Here is a 25,435-nt window from a genome sequence, read left to right on the forward strand (position 1 = left end):
GGACCGAACTATCATTACTCATTGCTCTTAACCCGTGATTAGGGGTTAATCAGATGATTAAGGTGTATTACCTGATACGGTAAATACGTTGCAGGGCCCATGGGGTCCAGGGCCCATAAATGTCAGTATAAATAGCTCAGGTCAAAAGGTAACGTCACTGTTCATTAATTATCCTAGATATCTGTGCTTGTCCTGACTTGAGCGTTGGAGTGCCTTTTGCAGGTACCAACCCCTCTACTCACATCGGATTGGAGCACTCGTTCGGCCTTCATACTACGAGAAGATTATTGGTGTACCCCCTTTGTAGGTACATTTGGCGCCCACCGTGGGGCCGAACGAAGGTAATTGGAAGTTTAACTAAGTGTAATGGCGATAACTAGGAGAACAAACACTCAAGACCATCAAAATGAGGAACGTGTGGAGGTTGTTGATGAAACGGATCTTTCCGAAACGGTTCGATTGTTGAAACAGGAAATGGAGTTGATGAAACAGCAGCGAGAGAGAGATGCAAGAGAGCTTTCGGCCTTAAGAGCCGAAAACGAGGTGTTAAAAAGTCAAGACACTTCCTGGAAACCGACTCATGTCACCAACACACAAACTCAGGGATCGTATCAATCCCATGCAATCCACACCTCAGCTCCACATGCCTCGGCAGTTGCACCTGGAAAACCCCCCTCGGCTTTACCCACCGTCGGTCGCCCTGCAGACTTGACAACTGTTGGATCGCACCGACACCCCTTCACTCCTACCATCATGCAACTTCCGTTGATGGATAACTGGAAATCCTTGTCTATTGATAAATATGATGGTACCACTGATCCTGACGAACATCTTGATGTTTTCTTGACACAGGTGACATTGAGTACAACTGACGATGCTGCCTTATGTCGGATTTTCCCAACGTCACTCAAAGGAAGGGCATTGAGCTGGTTTACTCGGCTCCCTCCCAATTCCATCGATTCCTTCAGCACTTTGTCATCTCAGTTCACCATTCAATTCGCAACGAGTCGCCCTCATAGTCTGACATCCCTATCTCTAGTCGGCCTTCGCCAAGACAAGAAGGAATCTCTTAGGACCTTTATGGATCGGTTCAACAAAGCAACTTTGGAGATTAGAGACCTTAACCCAGCCGTCGCACTGCATCATCTCACAACAGCCTTAAAACCGGGGCCGTTTGTCAATAGTATTTGTAAAAAGCCACCTTCGGACATGAATGATCTAAGAAGACGGGCTGACAAATACATGCAGATGGAAGAGTTGGCAGAGTATCGTAATCAGGCCCGAGCTGAATCGTCGAGCAAGATAGAAAAGCAGCCAGAACAATCATACAGGGGGCGAGGCAAGGAGATATCTCTTCGGGATCGGCCTAATCGGGGTCCGAAGTACACTCAATACACTCCACTCAATACCAGCCGTGCTGCGGTGCTTGAACAAGCTATAGTTTCAGAAGTGTTGACAATTCCAAAAAGAGCATCCACTCCGCCACGAGCGGACACTAGTAAATCTTGTCGGTATCATCGCAATCGTGGACATTCCACTGACGAATGTGCTGCCCTTAAAGACAAAATAGAAGATTTGATTAAGCAAGGCAAATTGCATAACTGTGTGGATCGGTCAGGGTCGTCTCAAGCTCGTTCATATCAACCTAGATATCAGGACCGGCGCAGGCAGGACCGTTCCGATAGAGCCTCACGAGAAAGAAGCAGGTCACGTGAAAGAAGCAGGTCGCGTGAAAGAAAAGATACTTCGGCACCATCACATAGGAGGGTAATTAATACCATTGCAGGAGGGTTTGCTGGTGGAGGCTCAACTTCTTCGGCTCAAAAAAGGCATCTTAGAGCAGTTCGGTCGGTCAACACTGTTCATAGACACTCTTCTCGGAAGATACCAGCAATAACCTTCACTGATGCTGATTTCAAAGGCATTGATCCCGAGCAAGACGACCCGATGGTTATTAGTGTGGAAATTCATAATTGCCTTGTCAAGAAAACGTTGATCGATCAAGGCAGCTCGGCTGATATATTATATTGGAATACATTTAAACAGTTGGGTATTTCTGAAAAAGAATTGCTCCCTTATGATGATCCATTGGTCGGTTTTGCAGGAGAAAGGGTAAGTACCAGAGGTTATATTAAACTCTTCACGCGCTTTGGTTTTGAGGAGCAGGAAAGCAGAGAAATTCAAGTGAAGTATATTGTGGTTGAAGCTAGTACTTCATACAATATTCTCCTCGGCAGGCCATCCTTGAATGCATTAGGAGCTATCGTTTCAACACCACACCTAGCGATGAAGTTTCCATCTGATAAAGGGAAAATCATCACAATTCACGCCGATCAGAAGGCAGCTAGGGAATGTTACTACGCTAGTTTGCGACTTGCGCCATTGGAAGAAAAAAGGTCGAGGTCAAAAAGGGTTCATGTCGTTAACGCCTCAGCACCAGTAGAGGAGCCGGTTTGGGATCTTGATCCAAGAATGAACAACGAAGAGCGAGTAGAACCGGTTGAATTAAAAGTGCAATTTCAGATCGGTGTTCATCCTGTTCAGGTTACATACATCGGCGCCGACATGTCTGGAGAAGATCGTTCCGCCCTGTGCGAGGTTATATTGAAAAATAAAGATCTTTTTGCGTGGACACCTTCAGACATGCCTGGTGTGGACCCTAAGGTTATGTGTCATAAGTTGTCAGTCTGCACTGAAGCAAAGGCAATTGCACAACGTAAAAGAAAAATGGGGACGGAAAGGAAGCTTGCAGTTGAAACGGAGATAGCCAAGTTGCTTGAGGCTAGGTTCATTCGGGAGGTTCATTATACCACTTGGTTAGCCAATGTAGTGATGGTGAAAAAACCGAATGGAAAGTGGAGAATGTGTACTGATTATACTAACCTCAATAAAGCATGTCCGAAAGATGCATACCCACTCCCAAATATAGATCGGTTAGTTGATGGTGCCTCCGGCCATGGAATTTTAACTTTTCTTGACGCTTATTCGGGATATAACCAAATTCCCATGCATTCTCGAGATGAGGAGAAGACGGCTTTCATAACCGACTCGGCCAATTATTGTTATCAGGTAATGCCTTTTGGGTTGAAAAATGCGGACAATTGAGAACCACGCTTCACTTGGAACTTGAAGCGCCGAGTGTGGTAGCTGCCGAATGTTTGACAGTGCAGGAGTCTGCTCGAACATGGATCACTGAGATAGTGGAGCATCTTGAACATGGCAAACTACCATCAGATCCAACAGCTGCTAAAAAGCTCCGAACGCAGGCTGCTAGATATACGATAATTGGAGGAGAGCTGTATAGAAGAGGATTCTCGGTTCCGTTGTTAAAATGTGTTGATAAAGAGCAAGCCAATTATATATTGAGAGAGATTCATGAAGGGATATGCGGTTTTCATTCGGGAGGACGAACTCTGGCCACTAAGGTGCTTCGCGCAGGATACTATTGGCCTACTCTCAGGGACGATTGTGTAACGTTCGTAAAACACTGTATATCATGCCAACGGCATGGTAACCTTATTCATGCTTCAGCTGAAGAACTTCATGGTATTAATTCACCTTGGCCGTTCGCAATGTGGGGTATGGATATTCTTGGACCTTTTCCAATTGCCAAGGGTCAATGCAAATTTTTGTTAGTTGCTGTCGACTATTTCACGAAATGGGTCGAGGCCGAGCCACTTGCTAGCATCACGGCTGCTAATGTTCAAAAGTTTTTGTGGAAAAACATCATTACACGCTTCGGCATTCCATATGCAATTGTAACCGATAATGGTTTGCAATTCACCGATCAAAAACTTAATCGGTTCATTCAGGATCTCGGCATCAAGCACAGATTCACATCGGTAGAACATCCGCAAGCTAATGGGCAGGCCGAAGCAGCAAATAAGGTCCTTGTGTAAACCGATGGTGCACTCTTTTCCTTGATCGGTCTTTTCTCCCCTTATAAAAAAGTGAAAAGGGGTTTTGGCCGACAAGGTTTTTAACGAGGCACCCATTAATGAAACTGCTTCAGTTCTTCTATTATATTTGACAATTCTTAACTGCTCAAATCTCGCAACAGGCTTCCCTCCCGAGTTGTTCAACTCGGCTAAGGATGTGCCTTAAAAAATCTAGCAACAGGCTTCCCTCCCGAGTTGTTCAACTCGGCTAAGGATGTGCCTTAAAAAATCTCGCAACAGGCTTCCCTCCCGAGTTGTTCAACTCGGCTAAGGATGTGCCTTAAAAAATCTCGCAACAGGCTTCCCTCCCGAGTTGTTCAACTCGGCTAAGGATGTGCCTTAAAAAATCTCGCAACAGGCTTCCCTCCCGAGTTGTTCAACTCGGCTAAGGATGTGCCTTAAAAAATCTCGCAACAGGCTTCCCTCCCGAGTTGTTCAATTCGGCTAAGGATGTGCCTTAAAAAATCTCGCAACAGGCTTCCCTCCCGAGTTGTTCAACTCGGCTAAGGATGTGCCTTAAAAAATCTTGTAAGCAAGCAATTCCGAATGAACCCGTTCGGTTTTGCTCAAAAAGCAAGTAATTCCGAATGAACCCGTTCGGTTTTGCTCAAAAAGCAAGCAATTCCGAATGAACCCGTTCGGTATTGCTCAAAAAGCAAGCAATTCCGAATGAACCCGTTCGGTATTGCTCAAAAAGCAAGCAATTCCGAATGAACCCGTTCGGTTTTGCTCAAAAAGCAAGCAATTCCGAATGAACCCGTTCGGTTTTGCTCAAAAAGCAAGTAATTCTGAATGAACTCGTTCGGTTTTGCTCAAAAAGCAAGCAATTCCGAATGAACCCGTTCGGTATTGCTCAAAAAGCAAGCAATTCCGAATGAACCCGTTCGGTATTGCTCAAAAAGCAAGCAATTCCGAATGAACCCGTTCGGTATTGCTCAAAAAGCAAGCAATTCCGAATGAACCCGTTCGGTTTTGCTCAAAAAGCAAGTAATTCCGAATGAACCCGTTCGGTTTTGCTCAAAAAGCAAGCAATTCCGAATGAACCCGTTCGGTATTGCTCAAAAAGCAAGCAATTCCGAATGAACCCGTTCGGTATTGCTCAAAAAGCAAGCAATTCCGAATGAACACGTTCGGGTTTACTCAGAAAGCAAGCAATTCCGAATGAACCCGTTCGGTATTGCTCAAAAAGCAAGCAATTCCGAATGAACCCGTTCGGTATTGCTCAAAAAGCAAGCAATTCCGAATGAACCCGTTCGGTTTTGCTCAAAAAGCAAGTAATTCCGAATGAACCCGTTCGGTTTTGCTCAAAAAGCAAGCAATTCCGAATGAACCCGTTCGGTATTGCTCAAAAAGCAAGCAATTCCGAATGAACCCGTTCGGTATTGCTCAAAAAGCAAGCAATTCCGAATGAACACGTTCGGGTTTACTCAGAAAGCAAGCAATTCCGAATGAACCCGTTCGGTATTGCTCAAAAAGCAAGCAATTCCGAATGAACCCGTTCGGTATTGCTCAAAAAGCAAGCAATTCCGAATGAACCCATTCGGTCTTACCAGGAAAACAACGCAATTCCGAGTAACTCCACTCGGTCTTGCCAAGAAAACAACGCAATTCCGAGTGACTCCACTCGGTCTTGCTCAAAAAACAACACAATTCCGAGTGACTCCACTCGGTCTTGTCAAGAAAACAACGCAATTCCGAGTGACTCCACTCGGTCTTGCCAAGAAAACAACGCAATTCCGAGTGACTCCACTCGGTCTTGCCAATACAGTAATGCAATGACGAGCCATTCCACTCGGCCTCGCTCAAAAAGTTACGCAATCCTGAATACCTCCACTCGGTTTTATTTTAGCTTACAAATGATTTCATTTCTACAAGTAAATGATATTACGAGTCTTACATGCAAGTTTGACCAACAATTTAAATGAGGCAATATTATAGACAAGAGGCAATTTCATTTCATTTGCAAAAAGGAAGAGGCTCTATCGGCCTCCGATCTACATTTCAAATAAAAATTTATACGAAACCTAGCAGAAACTACGCTACTCTTGGGGTGGATCAGATTGAACGGCAGTTTCGAGATTTCCCTCGGCATCATTCTCGTTCTCGGGATTCTCCTCGTCGAGGGTGTTCTCAGAAGTTTCAACATCATTTTCCGGCTGGGGGGCAGCAGTCGGTTCAGTGGCATCTGGATCGGCTCCCTGAGGCATATCGGCAAAAGACATCAGTGACCCTTGATAAAAATCTTGGGTCATATCAAACTCGAAGCCCTCTTCAAATTGGCCGAAATGCTTAGCCTGCCGAACCGCGTGCTGAAACCCGGCTTCATGTTGAGCAACAATCTTCTCCTTAGCCTGCTCCTTAAGACGGTTATACGCAGCTTCAGCTTCATTCAGTCGGCGATGCTCCTCATTAGCCGCCTTTTGAAGGTCAAGGCGAAGAGTGTCATTGTCTCGCCGAACAGCATCCAACTCGGCCGACAATTCTCGATTTTTGGCCGTTAGTCCTTCATTCACTGCAATCGCCTCGGCCGCAGTCTTCTCGGCTTCCTCTAGACTTTGCTTTAAAAGCATCACCTCGCCGATAGGCTCCATAGCTAGGTGATGAGCTAGTGCCAAGGAGCGAGTTTGTACCTCGCAGAAAAGTCTCCATTTGGCCCTCACATCCAAGGTAGCCAAGAACTCCTGCCCAAGCGGAGACACCATGTCTGGCCGAATCACTGCCTCGGCCGAAGTGTCGTCGCTTAGAAAAGCCCGAGACATTAATTGGGGAGGCACCACAATCACGGTCCGATTAGGAGAGGCTTCGGGAACTGATTTCGCCTTCTTGGCTTGCTCTTGCCTTTCGCCAGAATTCTTTCTTTTTGAACGGCCCCGATCAGCATCTTTTCCCTTGGTCTTCTTTTTCTTGCGTTCAGGAGAGGGGGGAGTTCGATCATCATCATTGTGTCGAGGGGTGCGTGCAGCAGCCGACGTGCCTACCCCCCCGGATTGCCGAACTTGCTTCACCCGAGCAGCAAGTAGGTGGCGTATATCCAGCTCATCGGCACCACTGGTAACCATGATTCCTGCAAGAAGGGTTGAGTAAAAATCAATAGGAATTAAGTTTACGAGTGGAGTAGGACAAATAGCATACCTATCAGGTCGTTCCACCAACGGGAAGACTCAACCAAGTTAATTAAAGACCTAGTCAGCAAGCGCCGAGGAAGACGAAGTAACAACTTCAAGTCCTCCCGCTCTTCGGTCGTCAGCATTTTCTTCGGCACTACGTCGTACGGCCGGGGGGATCGAGTCCAGTACAGAGGAAACAAGGGCTTATCGTCCTTGTTAAAGAAAAAGCGTCGTCCATTAGGCCTGATGGTCACTCGGAAAAATCCAGCCTTGAAATTTTTGTACGACGAAGTAAAGCTATCCAATAGTAGTCGATCGCCTATTCGGCTTAAGGAATGCCACTTCGCCAATATAGAAGGCCGGGACGAATAGAAATATAGAAAGAGGAGCGGAGAAGGCTTAATGTTGACACACTTACACAAATGTTTGAAACCTTGCAATTGCGCCCAGCTGTTCGGGTGCAATTGGGTAGGGGCAACATTCAGCACCCTCAACACCCCCATAGTAAATTCATCAAACGGCAGCTTGACTTTAAGATCCCGAAAGAGGCAGTCGTACATATAAAACGATTCCATCTTCGCACCACTTTGATCCAGGCAAACCGTATCCGGGTTCGGAAAGGCATTATTCCGGCATGACCGAACCCCTATCGGATAGGGTTCCTCGGCGGCGCCAAAATTCAAGCATTTGGTGTAATCCAACAAGTTGGTGATCATGCCCGTGTCTCGGTAACGCGAGTAATAGGAGGTCACTTCCCCGTTTACCCATTCATAACCTGGCACTTCGGACGGACCGTACCGCTGCCGATTTGATACGCGCTTTGTCTTTTGTTGGACCTCTTCGCTCCCACTAGTAGAAGTCTCTCCTGATGAAGAAAGACTTTCATCCGGCCTTTCAACATCGGTAGGGGACCGAACCATGCTAGAACTTGAAGCGTTGGACGAAGACCCCTCGGACGCAGACGACCGAGAGCTGCTGACCGAAGAGCTCGATGAAGTATTAGACATGACGATAAAAACTTACCAATTTCTTTTCAAAACCACAATCACTCTTCGGATCGGCTTCTCAAACCTTCGGCCACCACAATTCGGATGAGAGCAATACGTGCGAATGGCCCTACCACTCAACCTATTTATAAGCTCAAAAAGAGGCGGGAAATTTCAAGATTTAAGAGAAGATGTAACCGTTCGATCTCCAAGATCTAACGGTTACGATTGTGCAACCGTTCACTTTACCCTGGCAACCGTCTTTGCTCTACCCTTGAAGAAAGCCTCACCTTCCTTCAAGGCTGGGGGGCAGTGTACGGGTAGGGGCGTTCGGCCACCGCCAGTCGGCCGCCGAATGGCAGTACTTGGTGGCCGAACGGCAATCGGCCACCAGGACCGAACTATCATTACTCATTGCTCTTAACCCGTGATTAGGGGTTAATCAGATGATTAAGGTGTATTACCTGATACGGTAAATACGTTGCAGGGCCCATGGGGTCCAGGGCCCATAAATGTCAGTATAAATAGCTCAGGTCAAAAGGTAACGTCACTGTTCATTAATTATCCTAGATATCTGTGCTTGTCCTGACTTGAGCGTTGGAGTGCCTTTTGCAGGTACCAACCCCTCTACTCACATCGAATTGGAGCACTCGTTCGGCCTTCATACTACGAGAAGATTATTGGTGTACCCCCTTTGTAGGTACAAAATATATTTCTATTTTCTATAAGTTTGTCTCGTAAGCACTTGAGCAAAACATTTGAATAGAACAAAAGGAGATGGAGAGAAAACATCTTTCTAGCTATTTTTACATTTTGGCTTAAGATACTTGTTTCTAGAAACAATTTTCACAACATAATAAATTTTGGCTGAAAACAAAAAAGCGAAAAAAAAAATCAAATTGACCATTAGTCTCTTTATAATTATATTTTTCACTACAACTTATAAAAAAACAGCATAAAAATCCTAATCATAAAATTTCATCACATAATTTAATTAAATATATATTTAAATTGATATGGTATATAATAACTCTTTTTTCTTTTTATACAAAGCAATTCATATTTATCTCTAATTGTCCATAAGTAGATTTCTTCTAGTTTTACCTTGGTACAACTAAATTTCAATATTGAGGTTAATTTTTTAACCAAAAAATAATTTGGGCATTAGACTTCTTTAAATATACGTTAAAATTGTTTTTGAGAGTTTTTTTTTTTAATTTTAAAAAAAATATTTTTCAATAGAAAAATTCTGAAAAATACTTATAACCTTATACACAAATAAGCTCACGATCTAATAAATCAATATAAAATTTTATCATATTAAGCTTAAGTGCTGTGTATAAATAAGTAATAAAATTAATTTAAAATTTATAGACTAAAAATGAGATATATAATAATAGTATATGCTTCAAAATAAATTGTATCAATAAAAAAAAAACTAAACATATCAATATAAACTTGTTATTTATTCAGTCACGCAGTAAGCTTTTAATTTCGTTGTTAAAACTTGGATGACTGACATTCTTTACGGTAGGAATGTTTTGCTTTTAGCATAGGAGAATTGTATACACCACATGCATGCCTATTGTTATTATTAAATCTTTATCCTTCTTAGTATTTTTACTTTTGGCATCCCGTAAGGATGACATTTTACTTTAAAATTAAGATTTTATTTAGGATGAAAAAAGTGTCAAACATTGTAATTCTAAAATCATAGCTATGATAGTAAGATCCTACATCCTACCTAATACTTATATGTAATATACATAGTTAAAAAACTAAGTAGATAAAAAAACTATAAATCACAATATTAAACAATTTTATAATTATAATAATAAGTCATTAGAAATATAATATCTAAATTTGAAATAGACAAAATATATATATATATATATATATATAAATATAAGTTCAACAATTCCTAATAGAAATTAGAAAGTTCATAAATTACGAAACTTAATAACTAAAAACATATCACGTACTATAAATTCATATGAAATCTTGCATTCTAATAACTTAAGAGAGCATAAATTTTCTCTCAACAATAATCATTGTTATCTTCATTCTCATTAATAGCATTAGTATCTCTCATCACTCGAACTCCAATTAATTCATTATTTTCAATAGGAAGAACATACAAATCGTCCACAAGTGCACCACTACCACTAAATCCAGCATCTTGTCTAACTTCAAGTATGTCTTCATTCAAGGAATTCAAATATGAAATTTGATCATTTTGTTCCATAATCCAATCATCATTCGAAGAAAAGTCTTTAATACCATAATTTTTTGCCTTCCTAACTCACTCCTTGTTCAATTTGGAATTAGCCATGAGATAAACTATATCATTCATAGTCTTTTGCAACAAACAATTTCTTTTCTTGGTATGAGCTTAAATGAAAAATCAATTATCATATAATAAGAAGAAGAAAATGAAATACATTATACATATATTATTTTAAATTAGATTTTTTACCCACTCAAAGACTCTGTAGTTGCACTTGCAAACGAATGAGCTACATGTCAAAACACAAAACCTAAAATACAAATTGTTGCTATTTTGGATATTTATTCTCCATAAGATTCCCACCAACTTGTTGTACTTTTGGTATTAAAAGCATGTTGAACTATAGGATGACCAAAAAGGTCTTTTTTTGTCTCTTAAAATCCTCAAGTTGGTCATCAATTTTCCTATTACTTCAAAATCTCCAACAATCTTTTCCATGCAACCAATGAATCCTTTCATAACTTCCCAATCAACTTTAAAATTAGAAGCATAATGCAGTATGGGGTGAAGGTAGTAGCCTGTAGCATGCAAAGGCATATATAATTATTTGTCCTATCTTTGATCAATAATATTCCATAAGGGAATGTAGCTACAAATGAAAAAAAAAATGGTTTTTAACCAAAGTCTATAATTTATAAAATAAATTGCATAGAAGATAATTATCTACTCTCATCTCCTCTAAAAATATATTGTATCTTTTCTTTAGCTCAATCCATTTCTTCATAAATGAACTTCATGACTAACTTTTCATTTGAATCTACTGAGAGCAATACTTTAACTAAGGAAAAAGTACTTTTCATGCAATTCAAAATATTTTTCCAAAATTCCTTATCTATAACTAAATTCTCCATAAACTTTTCATCCTCAGTCTTTGCTAATTGACTAGAAGTCCATTCTTTAGATGTGAACAATTCGGTTAATGTGGACCCTTATTCTTATTCAAGCATCCCAAGGTTTAGTAGGAAGTAGCAAAATAAGTCAAGCCAGGTCTAATTAAGTCACCCCCTTAGAAAATTTATTCAATAAAGCAATAAGACTTATTCTATCATAGATGTATGATGTGATCCTTCTGTCACTTGCAACTGTTCACTATGAATTGATATATTTTTCTCAAAATCTTAAAGTATTAAGTTAATGCAATGAGTTTCACAAGGTGTCCAATACAACTTAGTCCTTTCTTTTATCAACATTTCCCTAGTTGCCTTGTCTATAATAATATGGACAACATTTTCTTCCCTAACCTCCTCAACCACATCATCTAGCATCTTGAATTTTTCGTCAATTGTCTTGCATCTTGGATGCATTAATAAACTTTTAAAAAATTGTTCCAAGTGGGCTATTTACTAAAAAAATCTTGATTGTGGTCTAGTTTGCATTTTCAGTAATTTTCATATGTATACTAAAGTAGTTTTTCTATTCTAATAAAATCTTCTCTTATACACAGGAAATCAAACTTGTATTTCGCAAGAGTGATAAAAATTGATAATTAATCTAATTTTCTTAGAAAAATTAATCAAACCTCTGACCCACAACTGTTTTCTTGTGTCGGCTGATGGAAGTTTGCTTTGACCCATCCATAAGATGACGAGAAGTGATTTATCACGCGGAAGGCATAAGACTAATCAACCAAATAAATGAAAAGACCCATCATGATTCATGACAAATGCACAATCCTTGCAACATTAATAAATTAATAAACATACTATATTCCTTTTCATTTTCATCTTTCTTTCCTCCATTCCAATCTGTTTTAAAGGATAGATGCCTAACATTTTCATGCTTCTTCGGCTGCATTTGAGTATATTTGGATACTGCAAAGAATCAATTTTGACTCTCAATATTTTCTCAAAATTTTAGTGAAATTTTTTAAAAGTTGAAGTAGCTATATATATTACTTGATTTTCAAGATGATGTGATTTTGATGTAATTAAAAAATTAATTCAGATACACATAGTGGTTTTACTGATAAAAAAAAATACACATAGTGGTTGAATGATTCAATTATTGGTGACCGAATAATGGAGACAGCATTTATAACTTTTATTTCTATTATTACTGATTGAAGCAGATGGGGAACCAGGTACAACTGCAGTTAAGGATACTTGTTTTTTCGGAAATGCAAAAACACTAATAACTATCAGAACTACAGAACAAGCTCAACATGTGTCAGGATCACTACCAATCACCAAATGAACTATACAAAACAAAAACAGTGTCTCAACATTACAAGCACCAAAAAGCTTCCTACTGTAACATTTTCACGTCAAGCCTCGTAATAACTTTATAGTGTTTTGACAGCAGAATTTAAATGAAAATTTATTTATTTAAAAAATTTTAAATTTTTTGAGATAAAATACCTTATTTAGATGGAGAATTTATAAAAAATTTGAAATTTAAGCATTTATGAAATTTCTTGAAATAGTAAAATTTTAAATTCTTCCAAAAAAAGTAAAAATTTGAAATTTTTCATATTTTTTTTCTTATTTCACTTATATATTTTATCTTATCTTTCATCTCTTCATGTTTTTAATTATTGAATATTAAAAAATATTTTCAAAATTATAAAATATTATCTAATATTAATTTTTAAAATTATTAAATATTTAAAAATTAGCTAAAATTTAATTTAAAAATATCAACATATAAATATATTTTTAAAATTAATTTTAATGGTGAAATCAAATTATCATATCCAATCCAATAATTTAAAATTTGAGAAATTTGAATTGACTTATTCAAACAAAATATTTTAATAATGATAGAAATTGAAATCAAAGTAATTCAAATACTAAGAATTTAAAATTCATTGAATTTGTAAAATTTTTCATTCAAACACACCATTATAGTAAATATTCGTGCTCAACTTGCTTGCAACCACAGAATTTGGATCCTCTCCTGCAATATTCTCTCTCCAGCCTCTCTCCTGCAACATTAATAGTCATTAGATATATCTAATAACTCAAATTTAATCTTATAATTAATATAACTTTTTAATAGCTATCAATGTTGCAGGAGAGAGGCTGGAGAAAGAATATTGCAGGAGAGGATCCAAATTGGTAACCACAAGCTACGGACACTAACTGCAGTGGATAACTGACTGTGTTTATATATATATATATATATATATATATATATATTTATTTATTTATTTATTTATTTTATTATTATTATTATTATTTTAATAAGGAGGTGTAACTCCTTCTAACGGGATCAATTCTTCTAAGGATAAAATAATAATTTCAGTCACATTGATATTAAGTTAAGAAATGTAAGTGTTGAATGACTCAAGTAAAAGTGAGTGTGATTGAAAGAAAACAAATGAGAGATGAGAAATAAAATATGGGAGAAGATCATAATTTCTAATTTTCACAGTAAAATGCGAAACGACGGTAAAAAAAAATAAAAAATGATACAACATTTAATCAAATGTTTGTTTCTATACCCCAATTTGATGAACATGATTCAACATTCAATTTTTTTGTTTGATTAATTAAATAAAAATTTAAATGATTTATAAATAATAGTTTTAATTTTATCTTTCATATTTATTTTAAATCAAACATTCTTATTTTCATTTGATTTCTTATCTATTTGTATTTATTATATTTTGTTGCACTTTATTTTTCATTTATTTATTTTCCATCATTTTGAACACACCATAAATTATCAGCAAGAAATAAAAAATATTTTTTCTATAAAAGTTAGGAACAAATATAAAATAGAAATCAAAACTGAAGTTGATTAACTCCCTTTTAAGTAAATAATGTGTGCATGACAATGTAAATTCCTTTTACAAAGTCATCAAAAAACCACAAAAACTTTCATAAATAACAAGTTTATTAACTTTTCTAGTAATTACTCAAAAGTCATACTAATATAATTCTTAGTTAGCTAGTTGACAAAGTAAATATTTTTAACATATATCTCAATTTTTTTTATAAAAAGTATTACTCAATTCTATTAAGACTATTACATAAGTTTTATTTAATCAAAATTTTCAATTTACGATATAACAAAATCTAATTTCTCAAATGCTTCAGCATGTCCATTTTTCTTCTTCCATTATTTAGGAATTAAGGTAAAGTGTAATTTATAATATCCTCGTGAATTCTTAATAATAAACATTATAACCAACAATACTTAAAATGTAGTGATCACCTTTAGACTTTTAAAGGATGTCTAAGCTAGCTGCTCTTGACTATTTTATCTCAAGTAGAAAAGTTTGTTTATTGATGTAAAAAAAAAAAGTGACATTATTTTGAAATTGAAATGAAGAGAAAAGTAGTTTATAAGTAAAGGCATAAGCATGATGTAAAAGTTAATTAAAATTGTTTGAAAAGCATGTAGTAGTAGTAGTAGGAAAATGAGTATGGAGTGGTGTGGAAAGAAACAAAAAGGAGCACACGAGAGTAGAGAGTAGAGAGTAGGGTAAGAAAGAAGGAAATGCAGCGGTGAACCAATGAGGAGCCGAGAGTGAGTGCCACAAACGGAACAGAGCAAAACCCGTTTCCCGTCCCTCGCTCATCGGTGGAACCCACAGAAGCGTACGGCCTGTCTCCCAAGGCTATGCCATGTCAGTACGACACATCTACCTTCTTCAATGCCCTCTCGACAACGCATCGTACCCTCCACTCACACTTCGACAACGCATTCTATTCCTATCCTATTATTAGCCCTCCTTCCCTTTCTCTTTCTTCTTTTTTTCTCTCCACCTAGGGTTTCTTTCTTTCCTTCTTCACACAACCTCAACCTCAACCTCAATCTCCAATGGGACGAGGTAGGGTTCAGCTCAAGCGGATCGAGAACAAAACCACCCAGCAAGTCACCTTCTCCAAACGCAGATCTGGACTCCTCAAGAAAGCGCACGAAATCTCTGTGCTATGCGATGCTCAACTCGCTCTTATCATCTTCTCCTCCAAAGGAAAACTTTTCCACTATTCCTCCGAACGCAGGTTCACCTTCCTCTTTACAATCCAATTCTACTATTCACCACTCTCAATCTTTACTCCCTCACTTCTACCTCCTTATCCTATATATATATATATATATGCTTAATTTCTCTCATCACTCATTTCTTTATTCTTTCTATAATTGTTTTCCTCCTTAGTTTTATCAATGTCACCGTCACCATGTGCTTTCTTCCTTATTTATGCCTACATATATATGTCTTTTTCAAACAAATAAAGAAGCTATCTATCTGTGTGTAGATCCATGTGTATGCATACTATAAATATCAACTCATTCACCCTGTTGTTTTGCTATTAATATACGATACATCTACTACCTAATTATATGAATATCACCCACCCTAGACCTTTGTGTCACCCATGGTCTATACATTTCTAGCCAAGTAAAGATGCTGTTTAATTACTTTGATCCTTTGGGTAATAAGAGGTCACAACTTAGTGCATGCATGTTTGATTTTGGTTGCTGTGTTTGTCCAAAAGTACCAAGAAGCATATGATTTTTTGGTTTTGTCTCAAGCAAAAAAGAATAAGGTATATCTTGTGATAAACATCTATTGAAGAAAAAAAAATAAACAAATCAAACATTCCTTATAAATTAAAATCAACTTATTTCAACTTTTCTGAGGAGTTAGATGAAAAGCCTTCAATAGTATTATAATACACAAGTTTGTTTTATACAAATTATAAGAAAAAGATATTTTTTTTTTATATTTCTTATTTTCTTATGAATATATTTATTAGATAACTTTTTTAAGAAGAAACTAATTAAAAGTTTATAAAAAAAAATATTCTCTGTTTGAATTTATTGGAATGTGTGCAGATTAATATCCAAACACAGCTCTATTCAACGACTATTTACAATCCAAATTATGTGTAACTGTTGGAAGAGGTGACGCAAGACGGTATCTTTTGTTTAGGATTTTACGAAAGTAGTTACATAGCAACTGGAAAAGGCTTCTGGAGTCTGGACTTCCGGTTTCAATTAACAAAAAAAAACAAAAACATAGCCAGACTAGGAGGGTTTTTTTTTTTTTTTTTTTTTTAATTTTTTTTTTTAGGGGAGGGTGGGGAATGAGTTGGAGTTTTTCTGTTTTGGCAGTAAGTACAATTATTATTTTTTAAATGCAAATATAATTGAACCAAATCATTTAATACAAAGTATTAATTCTACTTTTACATTGCAGCTCATTTGTAAGTTTCAATAATAACAAAAATAAAAAATATATATGTTAAAAGAGGGTTTCATATTTTAGTATCCAACAATATCTCCAACATGGTTGTTGTTCAGATTGATGGCATGTCTTGATCTTAGAATGAAAAAACTCTCTTGCCTCTAAATTATCTTTGCAAGTAAAAAACTCATATATATAGATGATTATTATGATATTTGAATACTTCAATTCTCTTTCAAAGATTAAGATCGTTATTTTGATTGCTCAAGACATACATAATAAGAAATTATCCTTACCATGTTTCATATCAACAGTTTATATATACATATTGCGAAATTAATTGAATATATTTTGTTTATATAATAAACTATCATGCGTTCATAATATTATTATCTAGCGCGTTAAATCTTAGCTACTAAGGAACATATGTTTTCAAAACAACAGTGGAGATTTGTTAGGAGCTAAACATGGTAGCATATTTTTAGTTGTATAGTATCTACGATGACTTAGGGTTATTTACGTGTCATTGATAGTTATATTGTTTTAATTATCTTTGAAGGATAACGGCAAGAGAGATACAATGGATCCTACCCGAGAGTTCAATATATAATCATTTTGTAGGGAATTTAAAGTTTGAGTGAGTTGATATATATATATATATATATATATATATATATATATATATATATATATATATATATATATATATATATATATATATATTCTCTAGGTCCATGAAATGTATAAAACTCCCACTTATCCTTTCATGCATCCTTTAAATACCATAACAAACAGAAAACAACAGATTGTTTTAGGCTACTTCTCAAATCCCGAAAACAAAACACCGAAATGAAATGGATTGTGCAAGCTTTTGCTGTTTTATATAATATATTGCATTATGATAAATGCGGATATTAGATTATTCGAAAATAGTACAATTTGCATAATATATTGTATTTAATGTTCTTATTTTAATTTTTGTTGGAATTCTTGAGTGGAAGACATTCTAAATAAAGGTTGCTTGCGTTATCTCTTCCATGTCTAATCATTACTAGTTGCTATAAATATATACTAAAAGTTTTATTTTCCCGCGCGACCACTTGATTCTTTTCACAAGATTAATTATTAGAACCGAATAACTGTTTATTGATGCATTGGATACATAATTGCAGCATAAGATGAATATATATCTTTATATATAGTTACTGTATCCGGTTATGGAGTAATTTAGTTCAAATGAACTATATTACTAATAACCTGTAACTTTCCTGTAATTTTGGGTTGTGGCACCCCTAGTGCCACCTCAATTTATTTTGCTGTTTCAAAAAAAAAATAAAAAAATAGAGCTGTATGAATTTCTTTTTTCTGCTGTGTACATCTAAATTGTTTTATTCGAGATTCATTTGAATTTCACTCGTTAAAATTCTTAAATTTGTTGAAATAAACAGACTCACTCAATTTTGTAGATAGATTTAAATAAGTTAAAGCTCAAGTTTTGTAAGTTTGAGCCTAATATAGTTTACGAATAATTATTAGATAATTGTAATTTTATTTGTTATATTTATTTAAATCATAATTTTGTTTATTATTCATTTATTTCTAATATGAACCACACATATATTGTTCTATCTATATTTATATAAGTGAGGTATATATTATAGAATAAATGCTAATCGAATTCTGATTATATATAGATGTGCTGAAATTAATTCAAACATAGGTTACATGTTTCATTAAACATTTCCTCAACATTGAGCATACAAATTGCATACGATGACATTTAAACATAGGTTACTTATTTCTTCGTGTCCATAAAATTTTTATGTTTTAGCCTTTATCTTTTGTTCTCAAAATTTTTGTTTTATAAATTTTATTTTGAGTAATATTAGTTAACTTTTTCAACATATGTCCCTATGTTTAACAATTATATTTCCTACTTCATAATTACTCTTGTAAAATATATTAAATGAAAGTATTTTAGATACTTAACATGTTAGTATTAAATATTTTCAAAAGATTGTAAAAACTTTAAACATAAAAATTTATAATTTGGAGGGAGTACAATATGATATCATTTGGTGATTTGGCAAATGTGCCAACATGTTGATAAGTGAAGTTGATTGTCAGAAATCTTAGAAATCTTATTAAACAGTATGATCAAAATAGAGAATATAAGTGATGAATAAATCTCATTTTATAAGTCATTTTTGTAAAATTGACTTGAACTTAAATTCATTTTTTTAAAATGATATCAAATCTTATTCTAGTAATTGTTATTAGACATATTAAACTATCTCTTATTGGATCATTATTGATTCATCAATAAATGTGTTTTGTCTTATAAATTTTATATTTAAGATATCTAATCATCGACTTAAAGAAAGTAAGAGTTAGTGTTGTGACTAAGATAAAATATATAAGTATGATTAACGTAGACTCAAATTCATTTTTTTTTCAAACGGTATTAAAATTTTTCCTAAGAATTCTTATTAGATTTATTAGACTGTGTCTTATTAGGCTATTTCCACTAAAAATAAATGTAAGAAATAAATATTCTTTATTTTGTATTCTTATGATAAACTAAAAACTTCTCTTATTCTAAAAATTGTCAAAGATTTTAGCATTAGTTTTGATAGGAATAATATACCTTTCTCAATTTATAAATCCGCTCGGTGGATTAATTTAAAAGAAAAAGAAGAATATCTGCAATAAACTTTGTGCTTAGAATCTTCACATCACAGGTTCGTAGCTATAGGCTGATCTGAAGATTCTGAACTACAGCCTAGAGGAGTAGTTCGTTGAACATACAATTATTTGGCATGCATGGTTGTCCGTGCACTCTGACCACCATGAGTTCTCCAGGTGCCTTCTAACTCAGTTTTAGCAAATACTGAGAATCTTTAACAACCTATAGTTTTAAATATGCAGAAGATTAAGAGTTATATATATAATAATGATAATATTTCATAGCATATTCTATTATAATAATAATAATAACAATATTATTATTATATCTCTATTACATTAATTATTGGGAAGGGATCTTTTCAAGTGAAAAAAAAAAAACTTAAGATTGTCACGTGTAAAGATTTGACCATTAATTTTTTTAACTTTCATTGTATAATAGAAATACTACATTGATAAATTTAATGAAGGCTGGAATCTCATCCAATGATATAATGTCACTAAAAAATTAATTTCTTATATTATTTTTTACACAATTTATTTATTTATATATTTATGGCTAACTTATTGTTTTCTATTTTTTTTTATTTCAAAATTTTTTGTATAACCAGAAGTTCTCCAACTCTGTTATTTGTAACGCTATCTCTCATTTCAATGCAATAAGCTATTGTAGGTTGTAGTTTAGGTAGTTTTTTCTATTTAAATTGGAAGTATTTTTTTTTATTGAGAACAATTCTATTCAAATTCGACCAAGAACATTATATGTCTCATTTCAATTTTATAGATATAGCAATTCTTTCTCTGAAGATTTAGTATAACTGTATGTCTAGGAATCAAATTCGGCCAAGAACATTAATTAAACTAAAACAATTTTACATCAATTGATTTAGTCTAGTTTACATCCATTTTATACTAATCCAACAAACCTTGCGGTCCAAACTTAGTTAAGCGAATAGTATGTAAACCCTCAAAATCTTCTAAAGATGAATTTGGAGATAGATGGTGAAGAAAAATACTCCCTTTGTTCCATATTAATTGATGCTTTTGTATTAGTAATAAAAATTCATATAGTTCGATAATTTTTTTTTTCAATTTTAAATACAAATTTTGTCCTCTAATATATAAATACTCTTGGAATATTTAATAATGCATTTATATAAATGAATGAAGTAATTATAGAACTTTAATAAAATCAATCCGTAATAAAAACCAATATCTTAAAATAGCTGTTTTTCTTATTCTGAGTGAAATAACATGTTAATCCAAGTTTTTCATTAACACCCGATAGCTTGGGAAGTTGATTACATCTTGTAGTTGTTAATTGTGATCTTGTATGTATTATAGAAGAGTTACCTGTTGAAATAACAATAGTCTTAATCATTCATTATAATTGAGGTCATTATGATAACTTTTTCAATGTCCTTTCTTTCCTTACTCTCACATAAAATTATAAAACTGTACATCCTACTTTCTTCACTAGTGTTCCAATATGTACCCAAACCACTTTATTAAATTTTTGTGTTAATTTTTTAAAATCCAATATTCACTAACCACTACCGATCTAAAGTTCTAAAGTATTAAGGAGGATTAACTTAGTTGGTCCTCAGCCCCTTCCTTTACCGGCCGGATCTAAAGTAGTAAGTGTCAGTACAAGAAAATTGTCATATAGTGACATACATTCTATTGTGTCACTAAAAACTACTTTTACCTACATAATAAATATAATATATGTTGGTATATTATTAAAAGGTGTGAATATAAGCTATAGTGACACACAATATATGTTGTTAAATCTCATTCAAAATCAACATTAAAAATGTGTGTAACTATATGTCAAATAGATATATACCTACATATATTATACTTATAGTGACACTTTTTGTATGTCACTATATGTAATATTTATTGTAGTGTATTTTAATAGAAACGGTTATATCTATGATCTTCATTGTTCATTTAAGCATATATTGGTTAGCTATTTTTCTAAATTTAAATACATGCCCGTTTAATGTATAATATTTGCTGAACGAATGTAGTTTTGCTCTCCAATGTCAACGACATTTTAGAGTTCATAGGGAAAAAAAAATCGCGATTCTTAACGTTTTTGTATTTGTTTTATAGTTTTTCATTTTGACTTGTGTAACAGCATGGAAGACGTCCTGGAACGTTACGAGAGATCTACACATACTGAACTTGTTGGAGCTAACAATGAATTACAGGTACTTCATCTTCTTTTATATATAGATATAGATATAGAAGGGATCTTTTTACTCCATTCAATAACTTATGTCCTACATTCAACAATTTAACCGTTGAAGTTAAAGTTCTTAATGTACATAAATCAAATCTGCAAATTTTTAAAAAATTTGAAAATCATTTGATATTTTATTTCATTAATTCAAATTGATGGATAATCCTAAAATTATTTTTACATTATTTGGAATTAATGAAATGAACTATCAAATGATTTTCAAATTTTATAAAAATTTGCAGATTTAATCTATGAATTAAGAACTTTAAATTCAATGGTTGGATCGTTCAAATTTAATGTAAAACATGAGTTATTGAACGGAATAAGTTTAGATAGACTTATTCCTGGAATAAAAGGATCTCTTCTCATATATATATATATATATATATATATATATATATATATATATATATAATTTCTATTAACATGTCACAACCAGCTTCCTGACACATAAGTCGGTAGCTAGCTAGCTATTTGTCCTTCAGTACGTGTTTTCATCCTTAATACATGTGGGCATGTCAAATGGGTGCAAAAAATGAAAGATTTTTCGCATGCAAATTTGTAGTCCATGCATATTAACCATCACATATGTCGATCACCAGCGTAAAATTGTTTCAGTTTAATTAATAATTTTTTATTTTATGATCAAATCTTGTATATAATATTATGTTAAATTGTCTTTTATAAAAAATACACGTAATCTAAAAATATATATATTAAAATATGCTGTGATACAATTAGACAAGATGATCTATAAGTAATGATACTTAATATATATATATATATATATATATATATATATATATATATATATATATATATATATATATATATATATATATATATATATATATATATATATATATATATATATATATTTAAAAAACTTCATTAAGTCATTACTTTTTATCTCTCTTTTTTCCTGCATAATATATCATTCGTCATATCTATATTTTTTTTTCTTTTTTTTTTCTCACCAAGTGTTAAATATCATATTAAGTGTTTAAAATCATTTTTGTGATCTATATATGGTAGCCTTGATTTTAGTTTGCTGTGGACAATTACAATTAAAATCATTTTAATGATGAACATAATTTCATAAATAAAAACGTGACGTACAATAATTAATCAGGGTAGTGGTATCCAAGAAAGAAAAAGGTATTGGTGTATCCCCTTTTTGTCTGATAGCCGAGTGCCCTTGTTTTACATATGAATGAAAGTGAACATGAATTTGAACTTACTTTCTGTATTGTAAATCACTTCAGTAACTGAAGATTATTTGACTGTAGGAGAATTGGTCTTTCGAATATATCAAGCTCACCCATAAAGTTGAAGTCTTGGACAGAAACGTAAGGTACTTATTTAGATTTCACGTTAAGATGATGCACGACTACTTTCAGTTTTGGAGGATGTTTCATATATATTCATGCCATGAAACTTTGAGCGATCCCATACATTCACAATGTTTCTAGCCACCTTATGCTTTCTTCCCTTTTAAGAACACCATTTGAAAGTAGTTGACACCGATACAAATAAGGTGTTAATATATCCATATAAGCAAATGAAATAACTTTATCGAAAGTTATTTTTAATGTATTTTGATTCTCACCTATCTGCTAATATATTTTGATTAATTTAAAATATATTAGAAATTACAACATCACTAGTAAAATTTATTAGATAAAAAAATACAAAATTTAATAATTTTTAATAAATTTAAGTTAATAATATAGAGTTTTTTTTTATAAAAAAAAGTGTCACTGTTATCCCTCAATACCCAATCTATTTGGTAAATATATTTCATCCACTGAGGGATCAGACACTTGACATGGCTAGCTACGTGATTAGATGCTTTTAAGTATCATGGAAAAAAAATTAAATATATTGTTTATATGATCTTCAATATATATAGGAATTTCTTGGGAGATGATCTGGATTCCTTGAGTATGAAAGAGCTTCAGAATTTGGAGCAGCAGCTTGACACATCTCTAAAGCGCATCCGAACAAGAAAGGTGAAGAGTGCTTCATTAATTTACAACAAAAGAGACTAATGTAATCTTAAAATCAGCGAAAATTAACGTTAGCACATACAGCTTGTTTTTTAATTTTTTTTCCTTTCTCAATTTTCAACCGACTCATCAATTTGATTTTTGCAGAACCAAGTTATGAATCAATCCATCTCAGAACTGCATAAAAGGGTAAGATCATGTGTTTGTGTGTCATTAGTTTTTATTAAATATATTGTTTCTTAATGTATCAATTTTTATCAGATTTAGTCCATAAAATATTGTTATTTTTACAATAAAAAATATTATCATCAATTTTAAAAAAAATCTCCTAACTTAATTAAGCTTAAAATTTTGTTGGGGTAGCCTGTTGTGGGTGGAGGGTGATACTGAATATTGGGTAGGTTGCATGGCTTGTAAAATGAGATGCTCGTACGGACATTGAATGTATCACACATATTATCTAATAACAGAATGTCTATGATGTAAAAGTCTGTAACTGAATTTGATGTGAAGTTACAAGGACATGTTAAAGGAAAACACTATATAGATAAATAGTTTACTACAATTTGAATTGTCCCCAAGAAGAAAGCAAATATTATGACACTACCGGAAGTAATCTTAGATGTCGTTGTCATTAGAGTTTATTAAATTATTAAATTTCTTCTTAAATGACATTACGAGAAGTAATCTTAAATGTTTTTACTTAGTTTCTTCTTTGACTTTTTGGGATAGTAGAGTTCATTAAATTAAATTTCTGTTTCGGAAGTGAAATTTGGGGTTTGTAAAGATAAATTTTTGTTGTGCATATGACATGACAGACAAAGGAAATTCAAGAGCAAAATAGCAAGCTATCAAAGGTAGAAGCCACATATTCCTCTATTACTAACATATCAATCTAAATCTTCTAGACCAAAAAAAGGATAAAGAAAAAGTTTTTATTTTTATTTTTGTTGCATTAATGAGTAGATGAAGGAGAAAGCCAAGACAGTGACTGAACGTCCACACAGCTGCCCTGAAACTCTAGGCCAAAATCCATCCACCCTTAACTTGTCTTCTCCACAGCAACTACCACCACAAAGACTGGTTCCTTCTCTATCTTTAAGGTATTTTATCTTGCTTCTCTTTTCTAAGCAAATATTATATATAGTGAAGGTGAAGAAACATCTTTCATTGTCAAACCTAAGGCTGTACATTCCAGCTTTACGGATACTGATTGGATGATCAAGAGAGGACCAAAAGAGATAAAATTAACTGATTTAAAAATTTTATAGGTTAGTCTTAAAAATATTATTTAATGTTATGTGATTTTTATTTTAATTTTCTAAGATGAGCACACTTATAGGGTTATCATCCGATTGAATTTGTAACTATTAGTTATATGAGATAATATTACGATGTAATTGAGTATATGAAGAAAATTAATAAATCTAACATTGTTTTCCTTTTTAGTTGTTATTTCCTCTTTAAAATTAGGTCATCTAATGTAGCATCTCTTTTAGTAGCCATACAGATACCAAATGCCAATTGTTTGCACTATACCTTTGAGCAAATATTACATATTCTTAGTTTCTAATGCCTAGACTTGGAGCAAAATTGTCTCCGCTAGAATTCACCTGCGGCTTTTACTAATAAATAAATCAATAAAACGGTTGAACAATGACAGAATTTAATGAACATGGAAAAATAATGTAGAGAATAGATTATTAACTAGGTTGATATTCATTAAGTTCATTATTGTTTGATGAGATGATAAAAGTGTAAAAATGATGCAGTGGGACATTACAAGGAAGAGCTTCTTCGGTGGAAGAAACGGGTGACGTTCAAACAGTCCCAAGTAACACTTGTCTGATCCCACCATGGATGCTGCATATCTAACACTAGGGTGACATGTTTCTGCCAAGTATGTGGCATATGATTAATGCTTATATATATCTGTTAGAATAGCTAATTAGCCGAGCTTAATATCTGCTCAAACTTGTTGCGTTCATTTCGAAATTAATGGTATTAAGCAGTTATTTTCACAAATGGCGCTT

General features: G+C 33.9%; 2 protein-coding genes across 2 annotated transcripts; both read left to right on the forward strand.

Annotated features, from left to right (window-relative positions):
* The first annotated feature begins 366 nt into the window (after nt 1-366).
* LOC109794450 (uncharacterized) lies at nt 367-3,899 on the forward strand. The gene is made up of 2 exons (XM_083073814.1): nt 367-3,069; nt 3,171-3,899. The coding sequence occupies exons 1-2, from the start codon at nt 367-369 to the stop codon at nt 3,897-3,899; spliced, it is 3,432 nt and encodes a 1,143-aa protein (XP_082929940.1).
* Nucleotides 3,900-14,709: 10,810 nt separating this feature from the next.
* On the forward strand, nt 14,710-25,427 carry LOC109790302 (truncated transcription factor CAULIFLOWER A). The gene is made up of 8 exons (XM_020349429.3): nt 14,710-15,270; nt 21,289-21,361; nt 22,683-22,747; nt 23,306-23,405; nt 23,550-23,591; nt 24,221-24,259; nt 24,369-24,505; nt 25,175-25,427. Exons 1-8 carry the CDS (start codon nt 15,086-15,088, stop codon nt 25,275-25,277), a joined length of 744 nt encoding a protein of 247 aa, XP_020205018.1. The 5' UTR covers nt 14,710-15,085; the 3' UTR covers nt 25,278-25,427.
* Nucleotides 25,428-25,435: the final 8 nt, after the last annotated feature.

The sequence above is a fragment of the Cajanus cajan genome, chromosome 4 (assembly GCF_000230855.2).
Source record: "Cajanus cajan strain Asha chromosome 4, NIPB_CcT2T_4, whole genome shotgun sequence".
NCBI lineage: Eukaryota > Viridiplantae > Streptophyta > Magnoliopsida > Fabales > Fabaceae > Cajanus > Cajanus cajan.

Bases quoted from the DNA above. Each gene is read 5' to 3' on its own strand.
- LOC109794450 (XM_083073814.1), top strand. From the start codon at position 367: ATGGCGATAACTAGGAGAACAAACACTCAAGACCATCAAAATGAGGAA. The intron at 3,070-3,170 runs GTAATGCCTTTT...TTGACAGTGCAG, and splicing joins CGGCCAATTATTGTTATCAG to GAGTCTGCTCGAACATGGAT.
- LOC109790302 (XM_020349429.3), top strand. From the start codon at position 15,086: ATGGGACGAGGTAGGGTTCAGCTCAAGCGGATCGAGAACAAAACCACC. The intron at 22,748-23,305 runs GTACTTATTTAG...CAATATATATAG, and splicing joins GTCTTGGACAGAAACGTAAG to GAATTTCTTGGGAGATGATC. The intron at 23,592-24,220 runs GTAAGATCATGT...ATGACATGACAG, and splicing joins TCTCAGAACTGCATAAAAGG to ACAAAGGAAATTCAAGAGCA.